The following is a 12,125-nucleotide window of genomic DNA, read 5'->3' on the forward strand; positions in this document are numbered from 1 at the left end:
AACCCTTGTATATTTTGAATTTCAAGGAGAATCGTAACAAAAAAAATTGTGTTTTCTACTATTTCGCCTTAAACTATAAATTTGAAATGACAAATAGACAATAGCTGACTCGCCAGTGACGCTTGTGGTTTTAAATTGAATAAAAATCGTGTTTTTTGCGGTTTAGTCAAATCGACATCTCAAATCTCGGGTTTGGGATTTGTCAGTTTGTGGCGGCGGCTTTGTACATAAGATTGTTGGATCGGAGTTAAATTGTTGTAACTCTATGAGGTCGATGGATACCTCGCGGTTTTGAAGAGTCGAGTGTAAAAAAAAACTCCACGTCCCGGGGTGGCAAGTCCGAACTTTTATATTTGTGTTCGATCGAGACCATGTGGACAGTGTAGACAGTTTTTTATTCCAGAATTGTGATATAAACGAAACTTCATGAAATATTTTAAAATTTTCAGCTTATTATAGAACTAATACTCACTTAGTAAACCTAGACTCGTCTTGAGGAGAAAACTGTAAAATGGTTTCGAACGATAACTCTCGAAACTCAGAGAGTGAAGATGATTTCTTGGTGACGTCACTAAACGATGACGTCATTATACGAAGAAATTCGTCGGGATCTAATATTCAGTGTCTGCACTGCGCTTTCCGATGTACTTCACCATCCGATATGACGCAACATTCATGGGAGATACACCCGCTTCTGATGAGAAGGAAAAAGCATTTATTTACGTCATCAGTGTCGTCATCAAAGTCTGACGTCATGCAACAATTTCCCAACGGAGATATGAATACAGTTCCAACGTATCAACAGCCAATACACGAGACTGCACTAGAAATGCGGGTAAGATATCTTTTTTGTTTTATGATGTTTTTATATTCTTGCTCCGAATAAGGCATCAGACTAGTAGCCAGTATGTTCTATGAGCTTTCATAAATATAGAAAATCGAATCCGATGGATGTTTTGTAGAAAGCCCCCTCTACCGATCAAAATGAAAAAAAGAAAATATATTAATTATCCAGTTATGGTGAGGGCTGGGAATGCAATTGCACTGGAAATTTAAATTTTCAAACCCTAACTGAATAATCACTAATTTTGGTGCTCCCGAAGTATGCGAACCAAGATGGCGGACATCGGAACGTAACATGGGTAACAGGTTAGGGTTAGGCGATAATTTTTTTCCAATTTTCCTCATTTTAGTCCTATTATCAGTTCGAAGACTAGCCAAGAGCCTCCCGTAGTATTTATACCTAAAATTATGGCCTAACCCTAACCTAGTACACATATTACATTCCGATGTCCGCCGTCTTAATTCGCATACTTCGGGAGCCCCCTAATTTTTTTTATTTTAAAACGTGGCGGAAGTGTTTTTCTCAAATGTTACATTTTTGCAAAAAGATCCCTATTCGATTTATTAGACGAGGGTAGATACTCGAAATGTTTCTACGAATCTGACCCAACGATAGTCCGTGCGTAAGTCGGATATATTTTTTCACATTTAACACGACTCGATATGAATAATATGATAGTTTGATACCCACGGAGGTTCTGAATTACGAATAGATGAAAAAAATACGGGGTCTTGGTCTTTGAGAATTTAACAGATCATTGCCTATGCCTAGTAAAGTTGAATAATTTATTTATAATTCGTTTTCAGAATTGTTCCTTGTCAAGTACAGAATCGTCATCTCACCCGGAAAAAATCACAGAAACGGCGAATCAATTTGAAAACCACAACGGCTACAAGACGAACAATAACGCGGCAAGGTAGGTTTTATTATCATTGTCAATTATGATTCAATGATCAATAAATTTACGTGACAGTGTTGACTTCAGTTGTTCCGAATATTCGCGACATGCTTCCACCCTGTACATGTATACATAAGCATATCAGTGTTAGATGCAACTCCTATTTTCCCATTTTAGTTGAATGTGGTATTGCATAGATCTGTATAATTTGCGGACTTCTTGGCGTAAAGGGAATAAAACTGCAATTCTGATTTTAAAAAGCAATTTATCCATGAACCTAAATTAAACATTTTATTGCCAAGCCCGTGTTTCTCTGTGAATCTTGACGAAAGCACAAAAGTGCTTTTTATTTTTCTTCTTATTTTGTCGCGCTTATCGCTACGCAAATATTTTGGGAGGTTTTCCGTAGAATCGTAACATTTCCTGTAAGCGTGGGTGTTTCCGGTCCGATAACCAGTCAAATTCCAAGTAATTTAATCTTTGACCTGTAATAATCATCGTGATGTATTTCCTAGTATAAATACAATGTCCGATAATAACCCTCCCTACCCCCGTAACGCCGATTTTTAAAGTAACTGACGTCATTTATTTACAGATCTCTCTCGCTGCTCTCTGATGCTGCCGCCATTTTAGACGCCGTTCCACAGACGTTTGAAAATGTTCCGCAGCGACATGTCGCGGTCGTGAAACCTGTCCCAATTGAAGCACAAAGACTTGATCGTCCTGTCGTAGCCATCCCGCCTCAAATGGTTCCACAATACATGAATAAAGATCAATTTGTTTATGCTCCAATGTACAATGCGTACATACCGAGTTTAAACCAGTATATCAGCATCCCTATACCGGTTGCAACCGGTTTATACCAGCCCACAATACAAGCCCCGAACATGATCAACACCAGCATTGAAAATGCGATGAAAAACTATCTCTCCACACAACAGACTCAGAATACACACGTCTTACAAAACTCTACGACACAAAACCATGTGTTTCAAGCCCCCCAGACTTCAAGTCAAACCCCTACAGCCCCCCAATTCCAGCCGTCACCCCAACAAAAGCATGCACAAACTATTACAATGCCAAGAACAAATGCTGCATTCAGAAACGGAGCCACAGATCAACCGCCAACTGGCTCAAACGAAATAAGGACATTATTACAAACTGGTCCTGTGGTTCGAAACATGGAAAACACCATTCAACCCAAATGTCCAACAATAAAACCAGAACCACTCAATGGCCATGTACCTTTACCACCCTCTGTGTTAAAAAGCTCAAGTCTTGGTAAAGAGCGTCAAAAAGAGCTAGAAAAAGCGCTGCTTTCAACAGATTGCTGTGATATTGATGATTCAAGCACAACCATGCCATTCAAGTGCCCTGACGGGGTTTGGCGTATGGTCAAATTTAAATGCATACGTGGACTATGGTTGGTGCAGATCCCAGGATCCCCCACTCCAACGGTCTATGTCCCCTGTGACAATGGAAAAGTCTTGAAGCAGGCTACCATTGAGTCTAGCCCAAAACCACCCGCCATCGGACATAAACGCAAACTCTCAGATCCAACTGGAATCGGTAACGGACTAACTGTGAAACGGTTGTGCGCATCAGCTCCAATTCCTGGCGGTAAACCCCAAATTTGCGCGCCATATTGTCCCCCAATGTTGCGCACACGATCCAACCCCTGCCTCCCAGAGCCTGATCAGCAGTTTACTAACAACGAAGGCAAGCGTGTGAACATTTCTGTAATAAAGCGTGATCCTGTGCCTTCAACATCCGGCAGTCTTATTAGAAATCTATTATTACGTAAGCCTGCTTCAGGTTTGACGTCATCATCAGTCCCAATGACGTCACCATTGAAAAATCCCATGACGTCGCACCACGGACGAATGCTATGTACGTCTTCCTCAAGTCACAAAATTCAAACAAATTTCACCCACCCATCCACACTAAGTACAAATGCCATGGTATACTAAGAGCTCCGACATCCTATCACTTTATTTTACATTTTGTTTGGAACGTTTGAAATTGAAAGAGCTGTTTTAATGTATCAAAATTATCATATTTTTCAACATGGCTTGCAGATAATCACCTAAAAATCATCGTTGATTGACCGTTATGACGTCACGATTATTACGTCACCGAATGGTCAAATCAGCACCATACAAGGTGTCTTATATCATAATGTCCTTGGCGCTTGTCCAGTGCCATATTGTGTTTCTTATTTCGTCATTTGTTCTAAAATGTTCTCAAAATTGAATGTAAATGAGGGGGTGGGGTGGACAATAAATTTGAAAACAATTTGACGTCGTAACGAAAATATGAGGAGGGAGATTTCCCCAAATCACACTGGTTTTGTGGAAATTGGATATATAAAACGGGGGATTTTAACGACCCCACCCCCATTAATACAAGAACTGGAATTCCAAACAGTTGTGCGGATTCCAACATAAATCACAATCTTCTCTCGTTTTTTGTTTTGTTATTCTCTCCTATTTTTCATTTCGTATTGTGCATTGTGTTTGTCTTAAACGTATTATTTCGTCATATTCTATTGTTTATTTTTCTTTATTTATAATAAAATTATTGTGACCGAATAATTTACTTTGAAGTATTTCGCAATATATTATTAATTTTATGTTCACAATGCTTCTTGTGTAATCGAAGAAAAAATTGACATAATTTTAGGTCGGTGATCGAAATCGCGCACCACGGTTCTGCTCTATTCAAAATCCCTAGCTATGAAAGAATAAAGCATATAAAGTTCATGCTAAAATATATTCCACCTTTTCCCCACTGTAATTCATCACTTAAAAAAAATCTAATTTTGAATTAAATTCCGCATAAATTCATTGCGAAGGAATTCAGGGGGCGAGTGTTCATTGAACTAAGGGCCCCCTCTTAAGCATTCGCATTATCCTGTTATAATTTTTTGCATAGTGACGTCAGTCTATAAATTATGACGTCACTTTGTAAATTATGACGTTACTTAAGAAATTATGACGTCACTTAAAAATAAAACACATTATGACGTTACTTTATTGATTATGATGCCACTTTATAATTATGATGTCACTTTATACATTATGATGTCACATTTTAATATTTGAATAAAGTGCTTCCCGCTCTTTTCATTCGTTAATGTTATTAACTAGTGTTTTCTAATAGTCTGCTACCCTAATGAGTGAATATGAGTTCTTTGCTATTTCTTCATTATCAGCCTTTTTGAGCCATAATCGTTTGAATTTGCTCTGAAATGTTTGAATTTGCTTTGAAATGTTTTATTTGCAATAAAATATATGTCTGAAAACTTGTTTTATTAATGAAAAATAAAGTTGGTTTGAGATTTTAGTCCATTTAAGACTCCTGTCTCTAACTTACAAGCCTAGTTAGTCCATGCATCTGAGAACAATACAACTGGCTAAATAATCCCGTATCCAAAAAAGGAAGGGTAAACGGGATTGAGACTGTGGTTCGCCTCATGCTTAAGTCGTCTTTTACCCTTTACTTTTCCCTGGATAAATATGTAAATCCCATTCTATATTACGAATTGGGTACTCCTGAAGTATGCGCACTAAGATGTCGCATAACCTGAACCCTAACCTGGTACACAACTTGAGTTGAGGTTGTGCGCCATCTTGGTGCGCATACTTCAGGAGGTCCACAAATTGTTCTATCATATAGTACTCAGCGGATCTTTCAGTCAGGACTCCTAATTCTCCTTGGCGGAATCAATTGAATCGGGAAGATGGACATAGAACAAAGCTTCGCCGATGCTAATTATTGGACACGAAAACCTATGGATTGTTTTGTTATTATGTTGTTGTTGTAAAAAAATCTTTTTTTCTAACGACTAGACCAATTGCTTTGAAATTTTAAATGGTTAAACCTCGTTGTTTTCGCTATAGAGGACTATTATCAATCAACAATTATTTGTCAACACAATATAAATACATCACGAAAAATAGGGCAAAATATAAAACAAACAAAAAAGGGTTAGGTATCCTAAGGTATGTGTACCAGATAAGGGTTAGGCCATAATTTTATTCCGATTTTCCTTATTTTAGTTCTATTACGAGTTCGGGGACTGTCTGAGTTAGCAAAGTGAATGTAATCCCTGACCATAGGTTTCAGTCCGTTTACACAACTTGATGTAAAGCAGGCAAACAAAATTAGTACACATACTTATGGAGCGCACACATACATCTCAGCGATCTGACTACCGGCACTGTAAATGATCTGAGTTTGGTATTCGTGTTCATATATTTAAGCATTGTTCTCTTGTTTCTACTATCCATATCATAACGGATGTACATAATTCTGTACAGAAACAGTCAATTCGCTATTATTTGGAAGCTACGTCGTTGTTGTATGACCACTTGGTGACGTAGTAGAGCCAAATTGAAATCGTTCAGGACAACGTTTACCCACGGGAGACAATTATCTGGCGCTCCAGAAGTGTGTGTACCAATATGGAGGTTACTAATTTTGTTCGCCTACTTTACATCAAGTTGTGTAAAAGGACTAAAACCTATGGGCAGGGGGTATATTCACTTGTGGCTAACACAGACAGTCTCCAAACTCGTAATAGAACTAAAGTAAGGAAAATCGGAATACATTTATGGCCTAACTCCAACTTGGTACACATACTACGGGACTAATGAATTCCTACCGAGAAGGCAATTTTGTCGTTCTTGGGAAGAGATTTGGCTTAGTATTTGCTGTAGTATTGCAAATTGGGGATCTGCAATAAATCTTCTTTATCGGACACGTCAGTGTACATAACGATCGTTTCACTATTATGTTGTTGTTCTTGTTAGTATTATTCTTCTCTTTCGTCATGATGAAATCGCTTTTCTCTTCGAATACTGGACCAATTGATTTGAAATTTTCAGTGCTTGAAGATTGATTTTTTGACCAGAAGGATATTACTTTTACTTATTTCAAAAATTTCTGTGGACTTCAAGAGATTCGTTTTTTATGTGTCAGAAAAAAAAATAGCGAAACCTTGTGACGTGTCCATATATTTGAGCACAGCTCTCCTAATTATTAATATAATACTTATTTATAGACACTTATAAACTACTCAAACCGTACAAAAGCCGGAGTGTGACTTGCGCATAATACTAGCTAAAGATACATTGAAGATTGAATAAATAAATTAGTTTTTTATACATGGTAAAAAATGGGACCTCCTGAAGTGTGCGCACCAAGATGGCGCACAACCTGAACTCAGGTTGTGTACAAGGTTCAGGTTGTGCAACATCTTGGTGCGCATACTTCAGGAGTATCGAAAAATGAATAAAGAGTTCCTGATATGCCGACAAATTTGAAGTTCTTTGCCCTATGTTATAAGTGATGAATAGATGGTCCGCACCGGCAATTAAATGACTTTCGAATAGATCAATGGGCTGACATTCAAGCAGCAGGGTATGAATAGCCCGCGAAACAAGCCTATGTAAAATAAGAGAGCTGTGATCAAATATATGGACACGTCAGAAGCTGAAATAAGTAAAAGTAATAGCCTTCTGGCAAAAAAATCAATCTTTAACCACTGAAAATTTCAAAGCAATTGGTCCAGTATTCGAAGAGAAAAGCGATTTCATCATGACGAAAGAGAAGAATAATACTAACAAGAACAACAACATAATAGTGGAACGATCGTTAGTCCAATAAAGGTCCGGCCAATATAGCCATGTCCTCGGAAGTGTGAAACGAAACTCAAAATCTAAACTCGAAAAGTTCAGATTCCAAATTCCGCCGTGTTGTTTTGATGATTTCTGCACCTTTTGGAGAAGTTCTTGATGCACTACGTCGATTTGCACTAAGCGTACCACTGCGGATATAAACATGTTGGGATCAAAGGTCATAAACGCTCCAACAAGACCAGTTGGAGGACGTAATAAAGTATAACAAGTGTTTCACAAATGGGTATCTCATGTAAGATTAATTGGATTATTGATAGTAGACCAGGTAACGTCGGGTTCTCAGCAAATCATTCAAGAATAGAGCAAAGTGGGGTTGAAAAAGACACTCACTGAAAATGCCGCAAAATAGCTCAAAAGATATTTTGACCGGCCCGCAGACTGTACATCAGTACATTATGCTATAACATTATTACACTTTTAGTATATTATTATGAATTCATTGTGTTTTTTGGTCTCTATTTTTTGTAAAGTTTAAGCTTTACTTTAAACGCGATTCATAATTTTCTTTCTTGCATTAGCGAATAAATATGTGATTTAAGATATTGAATATTATTCATGTTATAATCCGGCCCACCGAGGACTTTATTTCCCCACATCCGGCCCGCCGACGAGAGATGTTGCCCACCCCTGTTCTAAAGCCTTGTCCGTAGGGGAAGTGTGAAACGGAAATCTGAACTCAGAAAGTTCATGTTCCAAATTCCGCCGAGTTGTTTTGATGATCTTTTCATTATCTGCAATAACAAACTTTCGATTTCTCGATAGTATTCGCACAAACACTGCCAGAGGCAAAAACTTTGTTTTTATTGTGTGAAATAGAGCAAAGATAAAGATATTGTGAAATATTGCAGAGGAGAAATAACTTTTTGCGTGTCTTGCTGCGTGGACGCGTATAGATGAAATAAGTTATGTATCGACTTGATAAGCAATTCAAACCTCATCTTTGGCTAGAGGGAACACCCTCTGGGGGTGTGTTAAGGCAGTGGTTCTCAACCTTTTATGGCTTGTGGCCCTCTTCCAGCGCCCTTTTGCACTAGTGGCCCTCTGTTCGCCATTCCAAAAGACTAAACGAGTTTGATTCTATTACGTTTTACCACCTTTTATGGAATGCAAGAGCAAACCACAGACAAGCAAGTATAAGCTTTCCAGTATACAATCAATGGGAAACTTGCGCTTAGGACTGTCTAACTAAGTTTCTTATATTAGACATCGTCTTTGATAGGCTATAGCCAGACGAATGTCACTGTCGACGTGAAGACGGTTTCTTTATTTTTTTTCCACCAGAAGAACCAGATTTTCATATATAAGTTGCTTAGCTAGCAATGATGAAGATTTCTTGCTAAGTAGTGGGTAAGAATATGATATTCCACTTCATAGCTGCATTTATAAACTGTCTTTTCCTCCGACAGAACCGCGAACATGGCCAATGTAGCTTTCTTGTCAATCTAACTTGATTGCAGCAAAGGAACCATGTTAACGTCTTTCACCGGGGGATAATTTTTGTATTTTTTGGCATTAATTTTTATAAATGGGTTTTTGGGATAAGTAGCAGAGGATATATAACGTTTATATAATACATGCACGACCCTGCGAAGGTGAGAAGTCCGGCAATCCTGTTGTATATAATTATCATATGCGGACTGCGGAATTGAAGCAATCATACGTGAAAGCGTGTTTTAACTCTTAGCACTAAATCGCCGAAATACCGATGTTCCTGCGTCGTTCCAAACTTGAGTGATGTGGTGTTGCATCATGCGGTTCGTTCATCTCGTTCCTAGTACATATCGGAATGAAATAGTTAGCCAGTGAAGGAATTCAATCCTTGGGCAAGCATGTTTTGAAAGCTTATGTTACGATAAATCGTATAAACTAATTCATAAAAAAAGGGTTTTGACGGGTCCGCGCTGCTGATTTAAATGACGTGGTCACCATGGGTGTTGATACAATATGAAGAAAATTAATAGAAAGCTGGTTGCCAGCCAATGTTGAGTATGGGAAAAGTCAACCAGTCTTTTCAGATGCACGAACTTGACGGCGGAAGAGTCCGTAACCGACCGGCGGTTACGTGAACTGCCCTATGGAAACGAGAAGTCTACTAATCCTCTTTACATAATTATCACCCATGTGATTCAAACCTGTGCAGTGCAGGGAAATCATAAGTACAAGCGTGTTATTAACGCTCAGCACGAGTCGTTATAATCTGATCGCCAAAAAAAGTTGTTTTGATGGTTACGCGTTACTGGTTTGAATGTTGCATTATTTCATCAGGCATGTTTTTCATGTCGTTTCAAGATCCGAGGGAAGGAGATTCTAATATTTATCCCGGACGCAAAAATAGCCGATATGGCGGCTTCTCATCTTGGAAGTCCATGTCGGATATGGAATTAGTTACCATTTACGTACTTGATGGCGGAGGAATCCGCGACCGACGCTGCGGCTACGTGACCACTTTACGAAAACGAGACGTCTAACGAATCTTCTTGCACATAATTATTACCAATGGAATCCACACCTGTGCAGTGCAATTATAAGTGCAAGCGTGTTATTAACGCTTAGCACGAGCATTTAATCGCCAAAAAACGTTGTTTTGATGGATCCGAATTCCAGATTTGAATGTCGGGCGCTAAAATAAGAAAAATCGGAATAAAATTATGGCCTAACCTGGCAGACAGACTACGGAAGTACCGAATGTTGCGCTGTCACATCATGCATTTTATTCATGTCGTCTAAAGGTCCGGAGGAAAAGGGTTTTCATAATTAACTCGGTCGCGACAAAAGCCGATATGGCGGCCTCCTCGTGTAAAACTCCTCATCGTATTGCCAGTCAAAACCTAATATATATAGAATTACTTGACCAGTTGTTTGTTTCATAAGCATGGTCTTGATGGCGGAGAAAGCCGTAACCGACCATCGGTTACATGACCACCTTACAATCACGAGAAGTTCAGCAATCCTCCCGTACATTATTCACGATCCCGTGTGGGGCAATCATAAGTGCAAGCGTTTTATTAACGCTTAGCATGAGTCGTTAAAATCCGATCGTCAAAAAACGTTTCCGCGTTACTGGTTTGAATGTTGCGGTGTTGCATCAGACGTCGTTTTAAGGTCCAAGACCGGATGTTTATTTCGAACGCAAAAAAAAACGAAATGACGGACGTCTCATATGGAAAACATCATCATGTTGTCAGTCAATGCCTAATACGGATTTAGTTAACCAATTATTTGTCTCAGATGCATGGGCTTGATGGTGTGGGGAGTCGTAACCGAATGGCAGTTACATAAACCATCGTACATAAACGAGAAGTTCAGCAATCCTCTCGTATATAATTTGCGGGACCTCCTGAAGTATGCGCACCAAAATGGCGCACAACCTGAACTCAGGTTGTGTACCAGGTTAGGGTTCAGGTTACGTTACATTTTGGTGCGCATACTCCAGGAGTACCAATTTGCGAGTCCGTGCAGGGCAATCATAAGTACAAGCGTTTTATTAACGATTAGCACGATCAGATCGCCAAAAAATGTTGTTTTGATGGTTACGCGTTACTGGTGAGTGATGCGGTATTGCATCATGCAATTTGTTTATATTGTGAACATTTCCTCTTATGAAGAATCGTTGCTGTTTACGTCATTATTTATAACGACCTCTAACAATAATATTTACACGGGGTTGTTGTCCACGTACTCGCTGCGAACAAGGCTATAGACCAAGGTCGGCGAACTTTTGTCGTTCGCGGGCCAAAATTAAAGGTTGCAAGTCATTGGCGGCCCGCACATATTTGTAGAAAGTTAAAAACCGAGGGAATGGCCAATTAATCACATTTTTTCACACATGTTTTAGTTGAATTTCAAGCAGTGCGCGAAGACTGATTATTTGAATAGTTTCTGCGTCATTAAACCATTTGCACTCATCATCAACATTTTTACGTTCTGTTTCCATTTGTCTAATTATATTCAATTATAATTCAGTGAAGCGTCGCGGGCCAGATTATATTGCTCCGCGGGTCATAGTTTGCCGACCCCTGCTATAGACCAGGGCTACTCAACTGGCGGACCGCGGTCCAAATCCGGACCTTTCGACCATAAAATTTGGACCGCGTCTGCTTGTCTATTTTAGCAGCATAAGCATCGTTTTATAGTTTTAAATGATTTTGATACAACTTAAATACACAGCTATACAGTTTGTCGTACTGGTCGATATTTGTGTCCATATCTGCGAGCTATTGCTCTTGTATTTAATTTAATATTGAATTTGAAGTTTCGTTCATTTGATGAAATAAATTTTCTGTAATGTTCGGACCCCAGTAATTTTGAAGTTTCGTCAACGGACCTTTGGTGAAAATAGTTGAGTAGCCCTGCTATAGAAAATCAAGTGGTGAGATTGAATCTTTTGTACAAATGATCCAGCGCTCAAAAAAAAAAATAGAAATGAAGATTGCGTTGGAAATTCAAATGTTTGGATCATTCCCAACTCCAATGGTGAAGGAGAAACCCGAAACCGATCTGGGATACGCGAACGACACCAACGAACCCCAAAAGTCTAGCGATCTTATAAATAATAGCATAAATTATCACCCATGGAATGCAAACCTTACAATACGCGCAAAAGTGTTTTCAGCGCTTAGTACGAGACTAGGGCTGGGCATTTCGAATCGAATAGTAAATTATTCGAATCGGTTCAGAGCTA

General features: G+C 38.9%; 1 protein-coding gene across 1 annotated transcript; it reads left to right on the forward strand.

Moving 5' to 3' along the window:
- Positions 1 to 449: 449 nt before the first annotated feature.
- On the forward strand, positions 450 to 5,046 carry LOC120330010 (uncharacterized). Its single transcript, XM_039396824.2, has 3 exons — positions 450 to 835; positions 1,651 to 1,760; positions 2,338 to 5,046. The coding sequence occupies exons 1-3, from the start codon at positions 512 to 514 to the stop codon at positions 3,710 to 3,712; spliced, it is 1,809 nt and encodes a 602-aa protein (XP_039252758.2). The 5' UTR covers positions 450 to 511; the 3' UTR covers positions 3,713 to 5,046.
- Positions 5,047 to 12,125: the final 7,079 nt, after the last annotated feature.

Source organism: Styela clava, chromosome 12, assembly GCF_964204865.1.
Source record: "Styela clava chromosome 12, kaStyClav1.hap1.2, whole genome shotgun sequence".
NCBI classification, from domain to species: Eukaryota; Metazoa; Chordata; class Ascidiacea; order Stolidobranchia; family Styelidae; genus Styela; species Styela clava.

What these genes read in the sequence shown, in the direction of transcription:
- LOC120330010 (XM_039396824.2), top strand. Translation starts at nt 512, where the DNA reads ATGGTTTCGAACGATAACTCTCGAAACTCAGAGAGTGAAGATGATTTC. An exon ending in AGACTGCACTAGAAATGCGG is followed by an intron (nt 836 to 1,650) that starts GTAAGATATCTT and finishes ATTCGTTTTCAG; the next exon opens with AATTGTTCCTTGTCAAGTAC. An exon ending in ACGAACAATAACGCGGCAAG is followed by an intron (nt 1,761 to 2,337) that starts GTAGGTTTTATT and finishes ATTTATTTACAG; the next exon opens with ATCTCTCTCGCTGCTCTCTG.